Consider the following 26,491-nt stretch of genomic DNA (forward strand, 5'->3'; position numbering starts at 1 on the left):
AAAATGCAAGATGAACATGAAATTACACAGATTTATACATACAATACCTAATGAACTATAAATTCTAACAATATTATTTACTTTTCAGAAAATGAAAATTGGTTCTTAAGTTAAAAATCTTTTGTTGCCTTTTTTCTTTCAGGGTGATGTTCACCAGGCACTAATTGTTCTTCAAAAGGGTGTTGAGTTATGTTTTCCTGAAAATAAAACCCCACCTGAGGGTAAGAACATGTTAATCCATGGTCGAGCTACGCTACTAGTGGGCCGTTTTATGGAAGAAACAGCTAATTTTGAAAGCAATGCAGTTATGAAAAAATATAAGGTAAGTGTATGTATAATGCAATTTCTCACTTTTTTGTTGTTTTTGAAAATAGAAAAGTTATTTTAAATTCCATATGGAAGAACATGTAGAAAAATAGCCTGGAAGCTTTTTTGACTTTTTAGAGTGTGTAATATAAGTATATAGTTTGAGGAATTATCACAAAATAAATATACTCATGAAACCACCACTCATATCAAGAAGTAGAGTATTAGCACTCCACAAATCACCCTTTCACCCTCCTCCCCAAAATATCCTAGCCTGAAAATTTTTGAACACAATGAATACCTTCCTTACCAGAAAGTAAGCCCTACATAGATAGTGTTACAAAAGGGATACTTCTCAGTAACCCATGGGTCAAAGAAAAAACTACAATAGAAATTTAAAAATACTTTGAAATGAATGATAATAAAAATAAGACATAGCAAAACTTGGATTCAGCTAAAGCCATTCTTAAAGAGAATTTAAAATTTAATTACGTAGTTAGAAGAAAATAAAAGTTCAAAATTAATGAGCTAAGAATCAATTTCAAAGAGTTAGAAAAGGAACAGGAAAAAAAAAACCCTAAACACTTAGAATATAGAAGATAAAGAATAATAAAATAAGACAGATGGCTAGAATTGTGAGCTAGACCACCTGAGAAAAAGGAGTTAGACGAAAAGTTCTAAATTTTTTGACCTATATATGTACATATAACTAAAACTCTATGTAAGGTCTAGATGGAAACAGCTGCTAAGGAAGGAACAATCATGAGGGAAGTATAAGAAAAACAATTTTCAGAAGGCAAGTAGGCCCATTGATATAAATCAACAATGTCCGTCTTTTGGGACACAGAGCAGGGTAGAAAATAATAGAGTGTGACAACTATAGTTTGGAAGGGCAAACAACTGAGAATAACTAGCATGTGTTTTAAGACTTATTATAAAGGTATAGTATTTCAAGTGAATACTTATTCACGTAAGGTTAGACAACCAGTAGGACAGTAGAGAGAACTCAGAAATGTATTCTTGATGATATTAGAGAATTGTGAGAAATACTCTTTTCAATAAATGGTGTTGTGTCATTTGGATATCTTATGGGGGAGAAATCAAACTTTATGTCTTCTTTATAACATAAAAATAAACTTCAAGGAGATTGTAGATCTAAATGAAAGGCAAAATAATAAATTTCCCAAAATAGAATATAAGAGAGTATCTTCAAACTTAGATGTAGCCCAGGACATCTTAAACAGACCAAAAGCAACAACCATAAAAGGAAACAATGAATAAATTTGACTAATATAAAATTATTAATTTCTGTTCATGGAAAGGTACCATTAAAAAGATAAATGCAAGAGTGAGGGGAGGTGGGTGGAGGGGGAGTAGATGAAGGGGATTAAGAGGTACAAACCTTCAGTTATAATAACTAGGTCATGTAGATAGATATACAGCATAAGGAATATGGTCAATAATATTGTAATAATTTTGTATGGGGATAGATGGTTACTAGACTTAGAGCGATCATTTCATTGTGTATGGAAATGTCAAATCACTGTGTAGTACACCTGAAACTAACATAATATTGTACATCAACTGTATTTCTATTTAAATATATATTTATTAATAATTATGAATACTTTATTTATTTTGGCCATGCTGGGTCTTCATTGCTGTGTGGGCTTTTCTCTAGGTAGAGCAAGCAGGGGCTACTCTAGTGTTGGTATGCAGGCTTCTCATTGCAGTGGCTTCTCTTGTTGCAGAGCACAGGCTCTAGGGCATGTGGGCTTCAGTAATTGTGACACGTGGGCTCAGTAGTTGCAGCTCTTGGGCTCTAGAGCACAGGCTCAGTAATTGTGGCACATGGGCTTAGTTGCTTCACGACATGTGGGATCCTCCCAAATCAGAGATAAACCAGTATTTCTTAGCAGGCCGATTCTTTACCACTGAACCACCAGGAAAGCCCCTAATATAAATATTTTTTTAAGAATGTAAAGACAAGCTGTGGATTACAAGATATTTTCCAATATATAAATGACAAGAGACTCATATCTAGAATATAATAACTCTTAAAAGGCAATAAAAATACAGATAGCTCAATTTTAATACTGAATAGAAAACTTCATGAAAGTAAATATACAAATGACCCCACCAAAAAAAAATATGTTCACTGAGTAGATAAGAATAGATGCAAATTTAAAAAGTATTATGATGAAACTAATAAAATATTGTAAATCAACTGTAGTTCAGTTTTAAAAGTATTATGACCTAACACTATATACCTACAAGAATGGTTAAAATTTAAAAGACTGATATTTTAAGTTTTTAGAAAGACTGTGGAGCATTTAGATGCTCATACAGTGCTGCTGGAAGTATAAATTGTCACAGTCATTTTGGAAAACAGTTTGATGTTTTCTCCTAAAGCTGATAATACTATGATAGCCACTTTACTAACGTTCAACATGTCTCCATATAACACATAGAAAAAAAACAAAAACTTTTGTACCAACATTATTTGTAGATTTTAAATTGGAAGTAAAAATGTCATTTAGTTATAGAATAGATAAACAAATTATAACATATTCATTTAATGGAATACTGTATGTATAGCAATTGTTGTTGTTGTTCAGTTACTCAGTTGTGCATTTTGGGAGACCTGGGTTTGATCCCTGGTTCAGGAAGATCCCTTGGAGAAGGGAATGGCAACCCCCTCCAATATTCTTTCCTGGAAAATTCCTTAGACAGAGGAGCCTGGCAGGCTACAATCCATGGTGTCACAAGGAGTCGGACACGACTGAGTGACTAACACTTTCACACTTCTCATGACTAGACGGTAAAAGCACACTGGGATCCTCGTCCCTGTGGCCAGTTTTAGTCACATGAATCCAGCATCTCTGTTCCATACATCTAGTCCTGTCATTCTCTCCTGTCCACAAGCAGGTTTGTATCTGGAAGGTTTTGGGATTAAATTCAGAGAAAACTTAAGATCTCATTTAAAGGTTCCTGGCCTAAACCATGTTCTTGAATTAAGAGCAGAGCTTTATAATTTTTTACTCAGCTATTTTATGTATTTTTCATCACATTGTAAATAATATCATTGAAAAATTAATAAACCACACAAATATACAAATATAAAGGAAAGGGAGAGGAAATGACAAAGGCAACTCAGAAGGAGTAGCCAGAAAGGTAGGAGAAAACTTGGAAGGTTGTGGCCTCACAAAAGCAAAAGGAAGAAAGGGATTCAAAGGAGACAACAGCAGGCTGCCGAAGGGAAGTATCTGTTTAAGTTGCTGCTTTAGCAGAGTGGTGTCAACTGAAGGCGAAAAGCGACAGTTTGAGGAATGAATGTAAGATGGAGAATTCTTTTTAGAAGCTTGTTTATGAAGTAGTTTAGAAGAGGGAAGCAATAACTTATGAGAGATCTTAGAGAAAAATAAGATATGTGGTTTTTTTAACCATATCTGTTTGCTTTTAAAGTCCTATCCTCTTCAGAGATTTGATGTTACTTCTTTCTTTGAGGTTTTTTTTTAAAACAATAAAAATAAACATACACACACATATATGAGATACTTTAATCCATCTGAAAATTATTTTGATGTATTATATATAGTGGCAGTGAAGTGGAGTTTTTTCCCCCTACATAGCTAATTATCATGACATGTTGGTCAGTGGGCAACCCATCAGAACATCAGCCATCCTGAGAAAAGCTTTATAAGAAAGTAGCTCTTATTTACATCAAAGTGTCAGTCTGCCTTTGACTTCACCCTGACTAGATGTGGGTCTCATACTTTGGATCCCTAATTATCTATTCTTGCTTTACTTACCAGCATAATGGGGGATTTTCTTAAGTGAATATTCTGTGTTCTCTTCTACAGGATGTAACCTTGTTTCTGCCGGAGTGGGAGGATGGACATTTCTACCTTGCCAAGTATTATGACAAATTGATGCCCATGGTCACAGATAACAAAATGGAAAAGCAGGGTGATCTCATTCGATATATACTTCTTCACTTCGGAAGGTGAGAATAAGAACTGCGTGTTTGCTGATTAAACAGATCAGGATGGTTCTGTGGATACTGAACTGTTATCACAGATCTTTGCATAAGTAGGATGTTTTCTGCTTTACCACTGGTTCAGACTATCACTTTAGATGAGATGTAAGTTTTTTTCTTTATATAATGTTTCCCTTCCTTTTAAATAATAACTATTTTAATGGAGTAAGTAATATATTCATGTGTTTTTAAAGTTCAATAGTACCAAGAACATACAATGAAAATTGTGTCCTTCCCACTCTGGACCCTCATCCTCTGAGTCCCCTTCCCTAGAATTTTAGAATACCCTAAATCTAATGTATTTAATGGTTTTATTTAATTGCCAGTGAAATCTTTCCTTCCAGACCATTCTGCTAAGAAGTAGTATATATAAAAGTGGTTCTTACATTGTGCATGCTAAGTCATATGAGTCATGTTTGATTCTTTACAACGCTATGGACTGTAACCTGCCAGGCTCCCCTGTCCGTGGGATTCTCCACTAGAATACTGGAGTGGGTTTACATGCCCTCCTCCAGGGGATCTTGCCGACCCAGGAATAGAACCCACATCTCTTATGTCTCCTGAATTGGCAGGCAGGTTCTTTACCACTAGCGCCACTTGGGAAGCCTGGTTCTGACATTAGACTTGTAGAAAGAGCTTATCTCCTAAACTAGATAACAGGTACAATGTAACTTAATTTCATATATTAGTGTATTATAGTCATATAGTATATTATCTCATGCCTACAGTTTATATTGTTACAAATTGTTAATTCCTGAGAAGTAATAATAACATTCTATTCATTCTTCTTAAACTCATGTACCATTGCTTTACCTTGAAAAGTAACTTAATTCAGATAAATAAATCTATATAAAGTTACCTATTATTTGGTATTTTGGCTTCTCAATTCAGTATTTTTAGGAATTAAAGCAGTATTTGTTTATTCATTGTCAGTGTTAAGATTGTAAGATTTGGCAAAGCCTTTCTTCCCAAAATGGAATTCAGAGGTTTTTTTGTTGTTGCTGTTTTTTTGTTTGTTTGTTTTTTGGCCCTACTGCATGGCTTGTGGGATCTCAGTTCCCCAACCAGGAATTAAACAAGAGCCACAGCAGTGAAAGCCTGGAGTCCTAACCACTAAGCCTACCAGGGAACTCCTTGGAATTCAAGTTTTATAAAATCCAAACCTAATTTAATTTATCATTGATTACTAATAGCTTGTTATTGAAGAAGAATTTCTGGCATATTGGCATTTTGAAATGGAAGCATAAGCAGAACATATGCATTTTTCTTTTCTAAAATGAGTAATGCCTTTCATTTGCTCTTTAGTTTTGACATATATCATGTGATTGGTATACAGAATTTATTTTATACATTTCTTCTAAAACAACCAGTTATTTAGAGTCCTCGACTGCTTAAAACTATTAGGTAATGTGAGATTTTTAAAAGTACAGTTTAAAAAAGCAGGACTAAAAAAATATAAGACTATTTTAGAACATATTTTATCCATAGTAGTTAAAATAAAACATTTGTGTGTTTAAAGGTGTAAATAAACTCAGCTATTGATGCTTATTCCCTGAGTGACTGAATTACTGTGTTATTACTAATATCATTAGTGTTTTCCCTCAAGGAGCTATAGTTCAATTGGATAAAGAAACCTTAGCACACAAAATGTTTAACTAATGGTACATAGTAGAATGTGATTGAATATCAAAATAAATGGTATAGATATTAGAAATATTTTCTTGATATTAGCAAGATACCAAAAATGAGCCAAACAAGTCCAGTAGTCATGGATCTGGGGCAAATCTGAAGTCAAAAACTGAAGCCTCTGGCTTCATGATATCAAAAGTAATATAGCTCTTTGCACTGAATTGCTGCAGAAGTTTGTTAGGCCTCATGAAGAAGGTAGGATTTAAGAGGTAATTAAACTAAAAAGCAGAGACATTACCTTGCCAACAAAGGTCTGTCTAGTCAAAGCTATGGTTTTTCCAGTAGTCATGTATGGATGTGAGAGTTGGACTATAAAGAAAGCTGAGCGCCGAAGAATTGATGCTTTTGAACTGTGTTGTTGGAGAAGACTCTTGAGAGTCCCTTGGACTGCAAGAAGATCCAGCTAGTCCATCCTAAGGGAAATCAGTCCTAAATATTCATTGGAAGGACTGATGCTAAAGCTGAAACTCCAATACTTTGGCCACCTGCGGCAAAGAACTGACTCGTTTAAAAAGACCCTGATGCTGGGAAACATTGAAGGCAGGCAGAGAAGGGGACAATAGAGGATGAGATGGTTGGATGGCATCATTGACCTAATGGACATGAGTTTGAGTAAACTGCGAGTTGGCAATGGACAGGGAGGCCTGGTATGCTGCAGTTCATGAGGTCACAAAGAGTCAGACATGACTGAGTGACTGAATTGAACTGAATTGAAACTCAAAGAAGAGAGGACATTACAGGCATATCACATTTTATTGAGCATCTGCATTTTTTACAAATTAAAGTCGTGTGGCAACCTTGCATCAAGCAAGTCTATCAGTGCCATATTTCTGACATCATTTACTCACTTCATGTCTCTCATTTTGGTAACTGATACTCACATTTTGGTAATCCTTGCAATATTTCAAACTTTTTCATTATTATTGTGTTTGTTAATGGTGATCTGTGATCAGTAATCTTTGATGTTGACTTGTTTTGGGGCACTGCAGACTGTGTCTGTACAGGACAGCAAACTTATTCCATAAATGTGTGTGTTCTGACTGCTCTGCTAACTGGCTGTTCCACCATCTCTTTCCCTCTCTTTGGGCCTGCCTATTCCCTAAGACAACAGTATTGAAATTAAGCCTGTTAAGAGCCCTTTAGGTGTTCAAGCGAAAGGAAGAGTCACATGTCTCTCACCTTAAATCAGAAACAAGAGATGATTAAGCTTAGTGAGGAAGCCATGTCAAAAGCTGAGATAAGCCAAAAGCTAGACCTCTTGTGCCAAAGAATTAGCCAAGTTTTGTGAATGCAAAGGAAAAGTTCTTGAAGGAAATTAAAACTGCTATTCCAGTGAACACATAAATAATAAGGAAGTGAAGCAGCTTTATTGCTGATGTGGAGAAGATTTTAGTAGTCTACAGAGATCAAACCAGGCACCATATTACCAAAGCCTAATCTGGAGCAAGGCCCTAACTCTCTTTGATTCTAGGAAAGCTGAAGGAGGTGAGAAAGCTATGGAAAAAAAGTTTGAAATTAGCGGACATTGGTTCACGAAGTTTAGGGAAAGAAACCATTTCCATAACAGAAAAGTGAAAAGTGAAGCAACAAGTGCTGATGTGGAAGCTGCCACAAGTTATCCAGAACATCTAGCTAAGATCATTAATGAAGGTGACTACACTAAATAACAGATTTTCGACAGAACAGCCTTATATTGGAAGAAGTTGCCATCTGGAACTTTAATAGCTAGAGAGAAGTTGATGCCTGGCTTCAAAGGACAGGCTGACTCTCTTATTAGGGGCTAATGCAGCTGATGCCTTTTACTTTGAAGCCAATGCTCACTTACTACTATGAAAATCCTAGGGCCCTAAGATTTATGCTAAGTCTATTCTGCCTATGCTCTATAAATGGAGCTCAAAGCTTGGATTTACAACTTGTTTTACTACATATTTTGAGCCCACAGTCAAGTCTTACTACTCAAAAACAAAGAGTCCTTTCAAAATGTGAGGTGCTCACTGACAATGCACCTGGTCACCCAAGACTTCTAATAGAGATGTATCGTGAGACTAATGTTGTTTTCATGCCTGCTGCTACAACATCCTTTTTTCAGGCCATGAATCGGCATAATCTCAGCTTTCAAGTTTTATTGTTTAAGAAATACATTTTGTGATTGGGGTGATGTCAGCAATATGGCACAGTGAAAAGATACTTTTGCCTCCATCTACAATAAGTAAAACGTTCACAGTACACCAGAGATACTTCTGCTGAACACATCAAGATATGGAGAACCCATATATCAGTACATTTAAAGGTGGGTGGACTAGAACACAGAGAGGAGATAAAAGCAAGGGAACAGCAGAGGTGGTGCCTGCAAACCCAGCTCTCCAACCACAGCAACTGAGTCTGCAGCCGCAGAGAACCTTATAGAAGCGGGAAGGAGGTACACATTCCAGCCTCCTGGCCTCATAAGTTTCTGTGGCCAGGGTAACTGGGAAGCAGTTGCAGTGGGGCCTGAGATCCTTTCCCTCCAACTGCTGAGGCACGACTCCAGGTCCACTGTGGCAGAGCCCACAAACACTACAAAAACAAACACAACAGAGGTGCCCACACAACTTTGGCTCCCCTCCCAACTTTCCTCATTACCCTCCCCCTGTGGCAGGGGAGCCTGCAGTTCATGGGATTCCAGGCAAGATGGCAGAACCTATCACCCAGGTGCCCAGGCAGCAACACCAGTGACAGTGGCAGGAGGAAGGTACCAATGGCTCCAGAGGCACAAGAAACAATAACTGGGACAAGGAGTCATACTTCTAACTGAGGAGCTGAAAGACAGAAAGGGCAAAATCAGAAAGAACCAGGGGCACCGCAGAGAAAAACCAAAAACCTATACTATAGTGCTACCTACTGGAAAACAAATGAAAGGCCTGTAATCTCTAGCCTGTCCCTGCTCCTAATAAGCTGGCAGAGGAAAAACTCATCTAGCACCATGAAAAACTACAGTAACAGTGGACCACAAAAAGGAACCAATCATTTTCCAGAAACCAAACTTAAAGTCATAGGCCAGTGCAGGCTGATAGATAGTTCAATACAGCTGTGATGAAGAAACTCAGTGAGCAAAACTTAGGAAGGCAGTTAGTTCAGTGGGTTAGGAATAAAAATTAATGAACAGAAGGAGTACTTACCTAAGAGACTGAAACTCTATAAAAGAACCACACAAATTCTGGAGTTCAATGCAATGAACAAGATGAAGAATGCATTTTAAAGCACTGGAAATTGTAGGCAAATTAGAGAATTAGCCAGCTTGAAGATAGAAATCTAGAAATGGTACAAATCGGATAGGAAATATTTTAAAAATGAGGAAGTTCTATAAGAGCTATCCACCTCTTTTAGGAAGGGCAACATAAGGGTAGTGAATATCCTAGAAAAGAAGGCGAGAGAAGGGAGCAAAGAGTTTATTTAAATAAATAATAGCTGAGAACTTCCCAAACCCAGAGAAGAAACTGAATATACAAGTCCATAAAGCCAAGAAAACACCCAATTACCTTTTTCTAGACAGATTATACTAATTTGTCAAAAGTCAGTGACAAAGAATTTTAAAGGCAGCTAAGGAAAAAAGTGATGGTAACCCACAAAACTACCTCTTTGGGTATCAGATTTCTCAACAGAAATGCTAGAGACCAGGAGGAAGTAGAGTGACAGTCTGAAAATACTGAAAGATAAAAATTGTCACTCAGGAATACTCTGTCCAGCAAAGTTATCATTCAGATATGAAGGAAAAATAGACTTTCCCGTACAAATGAAAGCTGAGAGAGTTCATCAGCATTAGACTTGCCTCATAAAAAAACTTGAAAGGATCTTTTCTAACAGAAACAAAACAGCAAAAAAGTACACAAAACTTTCAGTAAGGTGATAAATAGAATCAAAAATTACAAACCTTTATCACAATAGGGTTTTTTTTCTCTTTTTTTAAAGTTTATTTAAATTGTAGGCTAATTACTTTACAATATTATGGTGGTTTTTGCCATACATTCACATGAAACAGCCATGGGTGTACATGTGTTTCCCATCCTCAACCTCCCCCCCACCTCCCTCCCCATCCCATCCCTCAGGATCATCCCAGTGCATCAGCCCTGAGTACCCTGTCTCATGCATCGAACCTGGACTGGCAGTCTATTTTGCATATGATAATTTACATGTTTCAGTGCTATTCTCTCAAATCATCCCGCCCTTGCCTTCTCCCACAGAGTCCAAAAGTCTGTTCTTTACATCTGTGTCTCTTACGCTGTCTTGCATATAGGATCATTGTTACCATCTTTCTAAATTCCATATATATGCGTTAATATACCATATTGGTGTTTTTCTTTCTGACTTACTTCACTCTGTATAATAGGCTCCAGTTTCATCCACCTCATTAGAACTGATTCAGATGCATTCTTTTTAATGGCTGAGTAATATTCCATTGTGTATATGTACCACAGCTTTCTTATCCATTCATCTGATGATGGACATCTAGGTTGCTTCCATGTCCTGGCTATTGTAAACAGTGCTGCGATGAACATTGGGGTATACATGTCTCTTTCACTTCTGGTTTCCTCATTGTGTATGCCCAGCATTGGATTACTGGGTCATATGGCATTTCTATTTCCAGTTTTTTAAGGAATCTCCACACTGTTCTCCATAGTGGCTGTACTAGTTTGCATTCCCACCAACAGTGTAAAAGGGTTCCGTTTTCTCTACACCCTCTCCAGCATTTATTGTTTGTAGACTTTTTGATAACAGCCATTCTGACAGGTATGGGATGGTACCTCATTGTGGTTTTGATTTGCATTTCTCTGATAATGAGTGATGTTGAGCATCTTTTCATGTGTTTGTTAGCCATCTATCTGTATGTCTTCTTTGGAGAAATGTCTGTTTAGTTCTTTGGCCCATTTTTTGATTGGGTCGCTTATTTTTCTGGAATTGAGCTGCATGAGCTGCTTGTATATTTTTGAGATTAATTCTTTGTCAGTTGCTTCATTTGCTATTATTTCTCCCATTCTGAAGGCTGTCTTTTCACCTTGCTTATAGTTTCCTTTGTTGTGCAAAAGCTTTTAAGTTTAATTAGGTCCCATTTGTTTATTTTTGCTTTTATTTCCATTACTCTGGGAGGTGGGTCATAGAGGATCCTGCTATGATTTATGTCAGAGAGTCCTTTGCCTATGTTTTCGTCTAGGAGTTTTATAGTTTCTAGTCTTACATTTAGATCTTTAATCCATTTTGAGTTTCTTTTTGTGTATGGTGTTAGAAAGTGTTCTAGTTTCATTCTTTTACAAGTGGTTGACCAGTTTTCCCAGCACCACTTGTTAAAGAGATTGTTTTTTCTCCACTGTATATTCTTGCCTCCTCTGTCAAAGATAAGGTGTTCATAGGGGCGTGGATTTATCTCTGGGCTTTCTATTTTGTTCCATTGATCTATGTTTCTGTCTTTGTGCCAGTACCATACTGTCTTGATGACTGTAGCTTTGTAGTATAGCCTGAAGTCAGGCAGGTTGATTCCTCCAGGTCCATTCTTCTTTCTGAAAATTGCTTTGGCTATTTGAGGTTTTTTGTATTTCCATACAAATTCTGAAATTATTTGTTCTAGTTCTCTGAAAAATACCATTGGTAGCTTGATAGGGATTGCACTGAATCTATAGATTGCTTTGGATAGTATATTCATTTTCACTATATTGATTCTTCCGATCCATGAACATGGTATATTTCTCCATCTATTTCACAATAGGTTTTTAAACTCTCACTCTGTTATAGCATAGCAGTTAAAGGGGGAAAACAGTTGAAAAAACAACTATAGTTACTTCAATTCAGTGACAAATTCACAACATAAAAAGGGATAATTTGAAACAACAAAAAATACAAAAGGGAAAGAGGAAAAGGACAGATCCTATGTAGTTAAATGAAGATAAGATCCTATCAGCAGCAAAAGTACTATTTTATCTATGAGAGGTTTCATACAGATTCCATGAGAACCACAAAACGTAAATCTAGAGTAGAAGCATGAAACATAAAAAAGTAGGAAACTATGAAAGACAGAAAACCTCTAAACCAAAATGGCACACATCACATAAGGAAAAAAAACAATGGAGATCTAGAACAACCAGAAAATGAAAGCTAAAATGACAGTACTAAGTCCTCATCTATCACCAAAAATATAAACGGATTGAATTCACCAACCAAAAGCCACGAAGTGGTTGGATGGATTAAAAAAACAAGACCCAATGATATGCTGCCTCTAGATCAGCTCTGAAGACAAACATAAGCTCAAATTGAAGAAATGGAAGATGATAGTACAGGCAAATGGAAATTGACAGCAGCACAATAATAACAGGGGATTTTAACATCTCACTTGCATCAATGGATAAATCATCTAGAGAGAAATTCAACAAGGAAACAGCAGAAGCAGATGGATTTGATAGATCTGTACAGAACATCCAAATGCAGCAGAATATATATTCTTCTCAAGGGCACATGGAACTTTCTCAAGGACAGGCCATATCTTGAGCCACAGAACAAATCTCAGTAAATTTAAGATTAAAATCATATCAAGCATCTATCCCAATGGTATAGTATGAAACTGGAAATCAACTACAAGAAGAAAGGTGGAAAAATGGCAAGTATATGGAGACTGAACAGCATGCTGCTGCTGCTGCTGCTGCATCTCTTCAGTCGTGTCCGACTCTGTGCGACTCCATGGACTGCAGCCTACCAGGCTTCTCTATCCATGGGATTCTCCAGGCAAGAACACTGGAGTGGGTTGAATACTGAACAACTATTGGGTCAACAAAAAAATCAAAGAAGAATTTAATTTTAATTTAATTTAAAATTACCTGAAGATAAATGAAAATGACAATATGGCAGATGCAACAAAAGCAGTATTAAGAGTGGAATTTATAGCAGTACAGGCCTACCTTAAGAAACAAGAAAAATCTCAAACAATCTAACCTTACAACCTAAAGGAACTAGAAAAAGAAGAACAAACAATGCCCAAAGTTCATAGAAGGAAGAAAATAATATCAGAGTGGAAATTATTAAATGAAATAGAGACTAAAAAGGCAGCAGAAAAGATCAGTGAAAATAAAAGCTGATTCTCTGAAAAGGTAAACAAAATTGACCAACCTTTATCTAGACTCACCAAGAAAAAAGAGAGGAGCCTCTGCAAAATCAGAAATTAAAGAGGAGAAACAGCAACAGATACCACAGAAATACAAAGGATTATAAGAGAATATTATAGACAGCTATTTGAACAAATTGGATGACCTAGAAGAAATGGACAAATTCTTAGAACCATATACCCTTCCAAGACTGAATGATGAAACAGGAGCAGACAGCTTCACAGGTCCATTCTACCAAACATTCAAAGATTTAACACTATCCTTTTCAAACTCTTCCCAAAAATTGAAGAGGAAGAAACTCTTCCTAACTCATTTTATGAGGCCAACATCACTCTGATACCAAAACCATACAAAGACAACGCACAAAAAAGAAAATTACAGGCTATTATCTCTAATGAACATACACAACAAAATCCTCAATAAAATAACTAGCAAATCAGCTGCTACAATGCATTAAAAAGATTAAACATGTGATCAAGTGGGATTTATTCCACGGATGCAGGAATGATTCAACATCCATAAATCAATTAACTTGGTACATCCCATTAATAAAATGAAGGGTAAAAACCATATGATCCTCTCAGTAGATGTAGAAAAAAACATTTGAGAAGATTCAATACCCATTTATGATAAAAAGTCTCAATAAAGCGGTTATAGTAGAAACATACCTCAACATAGTAAAGGCCATATACATCAAACCCACAGCTAACATCATAGTCAACCAGGCTATTGCACACTTAGTAGACTATACAGTATAGTGTAAACATGACTTTTATATGCACTGAGAGACCAAAAAATTTGTGTGACTCACTCTACTATGATATTCCATTTGTCGCAGTGGTCTGATACCAAACATGAAATATTTCTGAGATATGCAGAGGAACCAGAGATCAAATTGCCAACATCCATCTGATCATAGAAAAAGCAAGAGAGTTCCAGAAAAGCACCTACTTCTGCTTTATTGACTACACCAAAGCCTTTGACTGTGTGGATCACAACAAACTGTGGAAAATTCTTAAAGAGATGGGAATACCAGACCACCTTACCTGCCTCCTGAGAAATCTGTATGCAGGTCAAGAAGCAACAGTTAGAACCGAACATAGAACAACAGACTAATTCCAAATTGGGAAAGGAGTACTGCAAGGCTGTATATTGTCACCCTGCTTATTTAACTTATATGCAGAGTACATCATGCAAAATGCCAGGCTGCATGAAGCATGAGCTGGAATCAAGATTGCCAGGAGAAATATCAGTAACCTCAGATATGCAGATGACACCACCCTTATGGCAGAAAGCGAAGAAGAACTAAGGAGCCTCTTGATGAAAGTGAAAGAGGAGAGTGAAAAAGTCGGCTTAAAACTCAACATTCAGAAAACTAAGATCATGGTATGTGGTCCCATCACTTCATGGCAAATAGATGGGGAAACAATGGAAACAGTAACAGACTATTTTCTTGGGCTCCAAAATGACTGCAGATGGTGACTGCAGCCATGAAATTAAAAGTCGCTTGCTCCTCAGAAGAAAAGCTATGACCAATCTAGACAGCATATTAAAAAGCAGAGACCTTACTTTGCCAACAGAGGTCCATCTAGTCAAGGCTATAGTTTTTCCAGTGGTCATGTATGTGTGTAAGAGTTAGACCATATGGAAAGCTGAGCACTAATGAACTGTGGTGTTGGAGAAGACTCTTGAGAGTCCCTTGGACTTCAAGGAGATCCAGCCAGTCAATCCTGAAGGAAGACAGTCATATTCATTGGAAGGACGAAGCTGAAGCTCCAATACTTTGGTCAGTGAAGACCTGACTCATTGGAAAAGACCCTGATGATGGGAAAAACTGAAGGCAAGAAGAGACAGGGATGACAGAGGATGAGATGGTTGGATGGCATCACCGACTCAATGGACATAAGTTTGATCAAGCTCCAGGAGTTGGTGATGGACACGGAAGCCTGGCATGCTGCAGTTCATGGGGTCACAAAGCGTTGGACACAACTGAGTGACTGAACTGAACTGATGCCTGTATTAACTTTTCACAAAGAGACAGGGTTGCGTGGTTTGCTGAGAGGATGGTGAGGAAATCAGACTTGATAGAAGATGTATGCTCGTGAACAGTGAAAGACTAAGACTGCAAAGTTTTAAAGAGAAAAGGTTGTATATATTTGAATCCTCAGCAGAGTCATTCATATAGTCTTATATACAGATAATTGATTCCTGTTTTTGAATAGGAGGAAGTATAATAAAGCTAGAATTTCAGGAATCTTAGTCTGGAATTTACTGAAGGAAAGAAATGTCAAATGATCACCCCAGAAATGGAGCGATTAGGCCTAACCTACACTTATGGCCATGGAATACAAATAAAGGCACAAATCCTAAGGACAATTTGGAAGAAGTATTGACAGGACTTTGACTCAGTCAAAACATGAGTTTTTTTGGTCTGTGTAATGAAGAACTTAGTGAGGAAGTTATAAAGGAAAAATTGGAAGAGATGAGTCAAATGGGAAGAGAGGAAAAATACTGATACTATAATTATAGTACAGAATTATAGTCAGAAGGTTATATATTCCTTAAGTGGTAGAGTCTTTAAATTTTAATCCATATGATGTAAAAATTAATACTATGTTAATATCTTTTCTATATAATTACAGATCTTTACAGTATGGAAATCAGTTCATATATCAATCAATGCCACGAATGTTATCATTATGGCTTGATTTTGGTGCTAAGGCATACGAATGGGAAAAAGGTATGATTTTTTTGATAAAAAATTTTAAGGGAATGAGAAGAATTAACACGTGAGCAAGAAATCAAGTGTCAAAAAAGAGGAGAAAGACTAAACAGACTTTTTAAAGTTGTTGCAGTTGCAAAGCCTGCAAGTGAAGATTTGCTCGTTCCTTGGTCAGCCTAATACATATTGAAAAATACTAGTTTAAGCCAAATAGTTTACCTTAAAAATTACTATGGATTGTGGCTTGTTTTCTTTGCTTCTAGTGAAAATTAATGGGCCTTGAGTTTTTCAGTGGACTTAAATATTTTTTCCTACAGGGATAGAAAAATTATCTTTTCATAAACTGGCAAGTGATGTAGCTTTGGACTTGGGAATAACATATATCATAAACCTGTTTTTAAAGCAAGATTGTTTTCTGTGAAACTGATACACTGTTTTGGGGTGTTGTTTTCTTTTTAATAGTATTTTTAACTTTGATTTTTTTTTTTTTCCAGCTGGCCGCTCTGATCGTGTACAAATGAGAAATGATTTAGTTAAAATAAACAAAGTTATCACAGAGCACACAAATCAGTTAGCTCCGTATCAGTTTTTGACTGCCTTTTCACAGCTGATCTCCCGAATTTGTCATTCTCATGATGAAGTTTTTGTTGTCTTGATGGAAATTATAGCCAAAGTACTTCTGGCCTATCCTCAGCAAGCAATGTGGATGATGACAGCTGTGTCAAAGGTGATATATTAAACACAAAGCCATTGTCTTTTTCCATTTTATGTGGCATTGATTATTTAATGCTGATACATGTCCCAGGGTATCTCTCTTATATTAGATTTGTAGCAAGAAAATACATTTTAAGTATTTTTTAAAAGAAATTGTAGCACTATTTCTCATTATAAAATTCAGAAATATGTATCAAATTAAGTAAATAGTGTGTTTAAGATCAAAGGATTTATCATGCATTTTCTTTATGAAAGTATAGTATAGTAACGGAGAAGGCAATGGCACCCCACTCCAGTACTCTTGCCTGGAAAATCCCATGGATGGAGGAGCCTGGTAGGCTGCAGTCTGTGGAGTCACTAGGAGTCGGACTCGACTGAGCGACTTCACTTTCACTTTTCACTTTCCTGCATTGGAGAAGGAAATGGCAACCCACTCCAGTGCTCTTGTCTTGAGAATCCCAGCGACGGCGGGGCCTGGTGGGCTGCCGTCTATGGGTTGTACAGGGTAGGACACGACTGAAGTGACTTAGCAGCATAGTATAGTAAACTGTTAGTGCTTGGTGTAAAATGGTAACCAGTTTTTTGTTCAAGTTTTTTTTTAATTAAAAGTGCCTGTGCTATTAATACTAGAAAGTTTTTAGTGCATTATCTTAATAATGTACAAGTTGGTAAATATATTTAATGAGTAAGTATATTAGGAGATTTAGAATATATACAGAATAAAAAAAGATAATTAAAATTCAGTTTATATCATTAATATTTTGATGTATTTTTGTATTTGTATTATCTCTGCATATTTTAGCACTAAATTTGGATTACATATATAATTTCATATTTTTCACTTGATTGTTACCATAATCATGTTCCCGTGTTATTAAATATTCCTTTGAAGACACAATTTTTTAAAGTTTGTAAAGTTCTATAATGATTACCCATCTATGTTCAACTCTTATGGATTATTAAGGTTGTTCACTTTCTTTGCTGTTATAAAACATCTGGACACATCTGTATTCTCATTTCTGATTATTTCTTCAGGGTAGATCCTAAGAAGAGGATTCATCAGGTCACAGGATAGCAGCATTTCTTTGGCTGTTGATAGTATTGCCAAATAGATTTCCAGGAAATTTGTATCACTGTAAAGTTTCATCATGCATATTGTTTAAGCTGATTTTTGTCAACCAAAGTTTTGTTATCTTAAAAAAAAAGATTTTGTTATCTCTTAAAAATATTTTAACAATTGAACTTTTTTTTTATGACAGTCTTCTTACCCCATGCGTGTAAACAGATGCAAGGAAATCCTAAATAAAGCTATTCAAATGAAAAAATCCTTAGAAAAGTTTGTTGGAGACGCAACTCGCCTAACAGATAAACTTCTAGAATTGTGCAACAAATCGGTACTATCATAAATCTTACTACTTATAAATCAAGTTGGGTAATTTTATACAAAACTTCCATATGATTTTAGTGGGTTTTATTTTACTTTGATTAGTTAAATTTAAATTCTCACATCTTAGTATACACATATATCAAAAGTTATCAAATCATGTACTTTAAATACGTGCAGTTTACCTTAATGAAGCTGTTTTTTTAATTTCTTATACCCTCTCTCAAATATTCTCTAAATTTCTAAAAGTTCTTAATATAAATTCTTCTGAGAGTGAATTGTCTGTATTTATTAGAAAATTTTTAAGTGGCAGATATGAAATATATGCATATAAAATATTCAGAGTTCTCTCTATGATTGTTTTCTGTCATATATTCGAACTTTCAAAATTCATATACATTAACCTACACATGCAAAAGGAAAGTTTTGAGTTTCATTCTCTTGGTACACATTTCATAATCTTCTAGGGGATAGGCACTGTGCTAAGGGAAACAAAGATGAATAAGACATGTTCTTCTGCCCTGAGGTACTCATAGTCACATAGGAAACCACACAGATGGCTGTCATCTAGTGTAATAGCTACATTTTTAGTAGGTGTATGACTGGAATATGGATATACTTACAGGAATGAACTGCTGTTCTTCCTAAGGAATTGGAGGGGAAAATACCTAAAGAATGTGTAGGAAAGGTAAAAGTGAGGATAAAGGTGTTTATAAGGAGGGACAGACTATAAGATAAATAGCTAAACTTCACTTTACAAATATTCACTCTATCATCTATTTACAGGTGAGAAAATATAGAATACCCTATGTCTCACCTTCCCTTCAATAAACATCTTCAAAGAATAATCTGTTTTGGCTATCTGCATTAGTCCTATGTGACCCCTGATGCACTTGACATTGTGAAAGATAATGTTATGATAATGGCCAGCATTTATAAACTACTGGCACTTTTTTAAGTGCTTTACATGTACAAACTTCTAGTTCTTTATGTAAAATCTTTATGGCCAGCTACATTAGAAATTCAGGATTTTTCAGATTTTTAAAAGTAATACAATACATATACTTTTTATTAAGTATCATCACTAGGAGTAATCTGACAGCATATCCCATAATCAGATACATAACTATTTCTGCAGTAAAACATGTTAATCTTTGCACTAAGTGAGAAATTCAGGTATCACATAAAATTTGGTACAAAAAAAAGTTTGATGTAAGGACCCCTTTGGAATTTATAATGTGTGCTAACAAATTGTAGGCCACTATTATCTTGTCATTTAATATCCTATAATGTAGGTACTATTATTATTGATGAGGTAAAAGAGTACAAAGAGGTTTAAATGAGATGATGTATTTTTTAAAAAAATTAGAAAACTACAGGCTGCTGAGCCATTGAAATTAAGATATTATAGAAGTAGAATTTTTCTTTGGGTAAAATTAAGCATTCTGTAATTGAAGGTAAACAGAGAAATTAAAATGTACTACTTTTTTTCCCCCCAGGTGGATGGAAGTAGTTCCACACTGAGCATGAGCACTCATTTTAAAATGCTTAAAAAGCTGGTAGAAGAAGCAACGTTTAGTGAAATCCTCATTCCTTTACAGTCAGTAATGATACCTACTCTTCCATCAATCCCAGGTGCCCACGCTAACCATGAGCCATTTCCTGGGCATTGGGCCTATATTGCAGGCTTTGATGATACGGTAAACTGCATTTTTATGTTGCTGTTTTTAAGATTATTAAAAAATACAAATTAAGTTTAAAAGTGTTTTTCTCAGAGACTAAGTGAATTTTTTGTGTTTGTGAAGAAAAAAATGATTAGAAATACAGAAAATTAATACTCTTATTATACTAATGGGACAAAATTAAGTGATAAAAATCCCATATTCAATCTGGTATTTTGATTTTTCAAATGTTCATTTTCTCTTAGTATGACTAAAATCCTTATTTTTTCCATAATTTTCTTTTTCCAGATTCTTCTTTGTCATAAAAATGGAGAGAGAAGGAGAACAAAATACAATTTTGTTTGTAATTTGTGTTTTGGGAAGAAGTGAAATTCGGCTAGGAAGAGTTTGTTTCATTGTTGTTGTTGCTATCTTAGAGAAATAGTACCAGAGCACTTCTAAATAAATACTTTTGAAAACTCTAGATTTATTCTAGTACTTCTGTGGCTCAAAATGTTTTAACTGTTAGCTTCAGAGCCAGCTACTAAGCCACATAATGAAATCATTCTTGTTACTTATAATCATGCTTTGTTCTTAAGAATATTATTCAGCTTATTAAATTACATCTTTAATTGGACCTGATTTTGAAGGAGTTTTTTTGTCAGAAATCAAATTACTTTCTATTGATAAACATTTCTTACCATTCAGTATCAGTATCAGTTCAGTCACTCACGTGTCAGACTTTTTGTGACCCCATGGGCTGCAGCATGCCAGGCCTCCCTGTCCATTGCCAACTCCCAGAGTTTACTCAAATTCATGTCCCTTGAGTCGATGATGCGATCCAACCATCTCATCCTCTGTCGTCCCCTTCTCCTCCAGTCTTCAATCTTTCCCAGCATCAGGGTCTTTTCAGATGAGTCAGTTCTTTGCATCAGGTGGCCAAAATCTTGGAGTTTCAGCTTCAGCATCAGTCCTTCCAATGAATAGTCAGGACTGATTTCCTTTAGGATGGACTGGTTGGATCTACTGATAGTCCAAGGGACTCTTAAGAGTCTTCTCCAACACCACAGTTCAAAAGCATCAATTCTTCGGCACTCAGCTTTCTTTATAGTCCAACTCTCACGTCATACATGACTACTAGAAAAACCATAGCTTTGACTAGAAGGACCTTTGTTGGTAATGTCTCTGCTTTTTAATATGCTGTCTAGGTTGCTCATAGCTTTTCTTCCAAGTAGCAAGCCTCTTAATTTCATGGCTGCAGTCACCATCTGCAGTGATTTTGGAGCCCTAAAATATAAAGTCTGTCACTATTTCCCCATCTATTTGCTATGAAGTGATCTGGGACTGGATGCCATGATCTTCGTTTTCTGAATGTTGAGCTTTAAGCCAACTTTTTCACTCTCCTCTTTCACTTTCATCAAGAGGCTCCTTAGTTCTTTGCTTTCTGCCATAAGGGTGGTGTCATCTCCATATCTGAAGTTACTGATATTTCTCCTGGCAATCTTGATTCCAGTTTGTGCTTCATCCAGTCCAGCCTTTCTCATGATGTACTCTGCATATAAGTCAAATAAAGCAGGGTGACAGTATACAGTCTTGATGTACTCCTTTCCCGATTTGGAACCAGTCTGTTGTTCCATGTCTGGTTCTAACTGTTGCTTCTTGACCTGCATACATATTTCTCAGGAGGCAGGTCAGGTGGTCTGGTATTCCCATCTCTTTCAGAATTTTCCACAGTTTGTTGTGATCCATACATCAAAGGCTTTGGCATAGTCAGTAAAGCAGAAGTAGATGTTTTTTCTGGAACTCTCTTGCTTTTTCAATGATCGAACAGATGTTGGCAATTGGATCTCTGGTTCCTCTGCCTTTTCTAAATCCAGCTTGCACCCCTGGAAGTTCATGGTTCACATACTGTTGAAGCCTGGCTTGGAGAATTTTGAGCATTACTTTGCTAGTGAGATGAGTACAATTGTGCAGTAGTTTGAGCATTCTCTGGCATTGCCTTTCTTTGGGATTGGAATGAAAACTGACCTTTTCTAGTCCTGTGGCCACTGCTGAGTTTTCCAAATTTGCTGGCATGCTGAGTGCAGCACTTTCACAGCATCATCTTTTAGGATTTGAAATAGCTCAACTGGAATTCCATCACCTGCACTAGCTTTGTTCGTAGTGATGCTTCCTAAGGCCTGCTTGACTTTGCATTCCAGGATGTCTGGCTTTAGGTGAGTGATCATACCATCGTGATCACCTGGGTTGTGAAGATCTTTTTTATATAGTTCTTCTGTGTATTCTTGCCACCTCTTTTTAATATCTTCTGCTTCTGTTAGGTCCATACCATTTCTGTCTTTATTGTGCCCATCTCTGCATGAAAAGTTCCCTTGGTATCTCTAATTTTCTTGAAGAGATCTCGAGTCTTTCCCATTCTGTTGTTTTCCTCTGTTTCTTTGCATTGATCACTGAGGAAGGCTTTCTTATTTCTACTTGCTATCCTTTGGAACTCTGCATTCAAATAGGTATATCTCTCCTTTGCCCCTTTGCCTTTCATCTCTCTTCTTTTCATAGTTGTTTGTAAGGCCTCCTCAGTTAACCAATTTTCCTTTTTGCATTTCTTTTTCTTGGGCATGGTCTTGATCCCTGCCTCTTGTACAATGTCACGGACCTCCATCCATAGTTCTTCAGGCACTCTATCAGATCTAATTCCTTGAATCTATTTGTCACTCTCACTGTATAGTTGTTAGGAATTTGATTTAGGTCATACCTGAATGATCTAGTGGTTTTCCCTACTTTCTTCAATTTGAGTCTAAATTTGGCAATAAGGAGTTCATGATCTGAGCCACAGTCAGCTCCCAGTCTTGTTCTTGCTGTTTTATAGAGCTTCTCCATCTTTGGTTGCAAAGAATATAATCAATCTGATTTTTTACCATTTCTTTCTGATTTGTTACCATTAAAGGCATTTAAAAACTGTCTTAGGTTCTACAGAAAAGTCCTAAGGAAAATGTTTCAAAAATCATTTAAACATTGTGGCTGCTTTAAGAGGCTGCCTAAATTTGGATACTATGAACTTACATTGCTGACAAAGTAATCCTTTTACTTCAATAGCTATGTCTAATGGGTGAAAATGTGTCTCTACTTATGGGTAACCATTCTTTTCATAGATCATAGATAAAGATAAATTAATAAAACCGTCAACTTTCTATATAATACAGGTTATTATATTTTCCTTTATTTATGAGATAACAATATAATACACATAGAAATTTAAACAAAAAATTTGACCTTAATTTATATATAACTCATCATCTTTTAGGTAGAAATTCTTGCTTCTCTTCAGAAACCAAAGAAGATCTCTTTAAAAGGATCTGATGGAAAGTTCTACATAATGATGTGTAAGCCAAAAGATGACTTGAGAAAGGATTGTAGACTAATGGAATTCAATTCCTTGATTAATAAGGTTTGGATACAGTTTGCTTTTATTTTAGAATTGCTATAATTACTATTAATGAGATATGGGCAAGTAGATCCCTCTTGAAGAAGTGAGCTATACTGCCTTTTTCATGTTCACTTAATTTATCAGGATAAAATATACTTACATAAAATTTACCATCTTAACCATTTTCAAGTGTTCAGTTCAATTTAGTGGTATTAAGTACATTCACATTGTTGTATAGTCATCCTTCTCCAGAACTTTTTTCATCTTCTCAAACTGAAACTCTGTATCTATTGAATAGTAAACTCCCTATTCCCGTCCTCGCCCAGGCTCTGGTAACCACCATTCTACTTTATGTCTCTATGAATTTAAGTACTCTAGATATCTCATTTAAGTGGAGTCAAATAGTATTTGTCCTTTTTGCTCAATCAGTTGTGTCCAACTCTTTGTGACCCTGTGGACTGTAGCCCACCGGGCACCTCTGTCCATGGGGATTCTCCAGGCAAGAATACTAGAGTGGGTTGCCATGCCCTCCTCTAGGAGATCATCCCAACCCAGGGATCGAACCCAGGTCTCCTGCATTGCAGGCGGATTCTTTATCATCTGAGCCACCAGGGAAGCCCCTATTACTGGCTTTTTCACTTAGCATTATGTCATCAAGTTCATTTATATACAGCATGTCAGAATTTCTTTCCTTTATAAGGTTGGATAATATAGAATTGAATGTGTAATCCACATTTTATTTATCCATTCACCCATCAGTGGACACATGGGTTGCTTCTGCCTTTTGACTGTTGTGAATAATGCAGCCATGAACCTAGGTGTATAGATATCTATTTGAGTCCCTGCTGTCAGTATTTTGGATATGTGTCCTGAAGTGGAACTTTCTGGTTTCACTTAATTTTTTAAAAGTAAGATACTTTTGTTATATTGAGAAAAAGAAGTAAAAGACATATTAACAAAGGAAAATATTTTCTATGTAATGTTTAAATTATCTATAATGTATTTTTTCTATCAGATTTATTTGTGTTTTATGTTTCAGTGCTAGGAAAAAATGTTAGTTCTATTTTTACCAGCACTCTTTTTAAAGGTGATCATTAGTGGGGTTTTTTTTTTTTTTCCAGTGCTATTGGTAAGTGCTTGATTTCTGTCTCAGAGATGGTATGAAAAATCTCATTAAAAGGTTATTATAAATGTATGGTCTTTTGGTGTTTTGAATTATTCTCTAGCCAGGTTTTTATAAGTGCATCTATTTTTATATTGGTAAAAAATTAAACCATACTGTGAAAACCTTACTTTTTTTTGATATGCTATTCATTCTTCCTTTCTATCCCCTTCCTACTTTTTACTGGTAACCTCTTTTATTAGCAGGAAAAGTTATGGACCCTTAACATAGAAAACATATAGCAGCAGATGAGTTTTGTTTTGTTTTTTTAAGAAGAATTATGATTTGTGCTCAGTTTAACCAAAGGTAGTTTAAAAACTAATTCCATATTAAAAACCCATTTCAAAGGTATTATGAAGGGAAGGAATATTCTTTATTTAAAATGTTGTTTAGTAACTTGGTACTTAATTTACTGATATTAAACTATCAGTATGTTTGTTCCAAAGCTCCTTGAGTGTTTTTCTAGTTGGGAGTATCAAATGGCCTGGATTTCATTTATAAATTTATCTTAATCAGCTTTGTTACCAATTAAGTTGTTTCATTACCATTCCCCCACATTAACATGGTCAAATAGCCTGATGGTGAAAAACTAGTCTCATTATGTTGGTCTAGGAGGCCATATTACTGATCTTGTAATGTGATTCTCATGCCATACTATTTTGCTGACATTTGTGTAGCCTATTTATTCCTAACACTTAAAATGTATTTTTGATCAGTTGCTTGTGTTTTTGAATTTGACAGGTTACAATTATAGATCTGTGCATAGTTTGTTCATTTCATACAGTTCCAGAATTAAATAACATACTGTTTATCCTTACCTAGTATATTTTAGGATTAAGCAGATGAGATGTGAAAAGCTTTCCTCTGCTAGATGATTTTTCAAATGAGGCTATATGGGGATATCGTAAAACTCATATTTTTTTGATCATGCATCTTTTGGGTAAAATTAAATAGCTTCTCTGTGACTAAGGACTTAATGTTTCAGGAATGTCTTGGAAGCAATTTTTAAAGATTATTTTGTCATTATTTGTCATAATTATAATATTTTTGAAGACTGTATTGTTGTCATATTAATAGTGAGTAATTTAAAGAAGTACTTACCAAAGGCATTTCTAATGATTTGGTAATAAATTATGGATACTGTCCCAGTAGTTTCCTGCTCTACCATTCTAAAGAATTATTCATCTGTACTACATAGTAAGCTTTAATTGACATTCTTTTGCTATGAAAAGAAAAATCTTTAGATAGATTTGACATAACATTTAGAAATTTTTAACTTTTAAGTGTGTGTGTTGTTTTTTTTTAATAGTGCTTAAGAAAAGATGCAGAATCTCGTAGAAGAGAACTTCATATTCGAACATATGCAGTTATTCCATTGAATGATGAATGTGGGATTATTGAATGGGTCAACAACACTGCTGGTTTGAGACCTATTCTGACCAAACTATATAAAGAAAAGGGTACTAAAATTAATTCTTACGGTATAAACATATAATATAGGTATAATAATTATTAACATATATCATTGTACATTTTAGGGGTATAAGCCATAGTAAAATTTCTAGGTACTATATGCAGAAGTACTTAAGACATTTCTTCCTTCCTTCCTTCCTTGTGTTTTAATTCTTTTTATTTATTCCAAAAGGATTTGAGATAGCTTACAAACATGTATATGAAAATGTAATTTTTTAGGAGTCATTGGTTAGCAATTCTTAAACTACTTTATGTGTAAACTAGACTTGAGTAAGTAAATAAATACACTATGGTTAATGAGAGCTAGTTTTACATTATTAGAGAAAGAAAAGGAAAGATAAAGCTAGAATGAAACCAAAGTGTTAGACTAGGATTAGACTCTCCCACTGGCCAAACATCGAATAATTTAAGCACCAAAATAAACAGTGACAGTATTAGATTATAACCCATGGAATAAAATAATTTGAATACAATTTGATTAAAAGTAGATATTTTCCTGTCCTATTTTCACCAAAAGAAAATTGCCCCTTTTTCCATTTGGCTTGTGTGATTAATGGAAATCACTTTACCTTGCAGGAGTTTATATGACAGGGAAGGAACTTCGGCAGTGTATGCTGCCAAAATCAGCAGCTTTGTCTGAAAAACTCAAAGTATTCCAAGAATTTCTCCTGCCCAGGCATCCTCCTGTTTTTCATGAGTGGTTTCTGAGAACATTCCCTGATCCTACATCATGGTTAGTTACCAAGAATATAATATATTGTTATGGTTAGCTTTTTAAAAAAATATATGTATG

The 26,491-nt window shown here is 35.5% G+C and overlaps 1 protein-coding gene across 2 annotated transcripts in view; it reads left to right on the plus strand.

The window, feature by feature from the left end:
• The window catches only part of ATR (ATR serine/threonine kinase), a 120,393-nt gene that overhangs the window by 87,122 nt on the left and 6,780 nt on the right, over positions 1–26,491 (plus strand). For both annotated transcript variants that reach the window (XM_061419594.1, XM_061419602.1), the window contains 9 exons: positions 143–322; positions 4,170–4,312; positions 15,801–15,898; positions 16,375–16,607; positions 17,854–17,988; positions 19,478–19,678; positions 22,941–23,084; positions 25,535–25,685; positions 26,275–26,431. In XM_061419594.1, coding sequence (XP_061275578.1) covers positions 143–322; positions 4,170–4,312; positions 15,801–15,898; positions 16,375–16,607; positions 17,854–17,988; positions 19,478–19,678; positions 22,941–23,084; positions 25,535–25,685; positions 26,275–26,431 — 1,442 coding nt within the window. The remainder of the gene's footprint in view (positions 1–142; positions 323–4,169; positions 4,313–15,800; positions 15,899–16,374; positions 16,608–17,853; positions 17,989–19,477; positions 19,679–22,940; positions 23,085–25,534; positions 25,686–26,274; positions 26,432–26,491) is intronic.

This window comes from Bos javanicus, chromosome 1 (genome assembly GCF_032452875.1).
Source record: "Bos javanicus breed banteng chromosome 1, ARS-OSU_banteng_1.0, whole genome shotgun sequence".
In the NCBI taxonomy this organism is placed as follows: domain Eukaryota; kingdom Metazoa; phylum Chordata; class Mammalia; order Artiodactyla; family Bovidae; genus Bos; species Bos javanicus.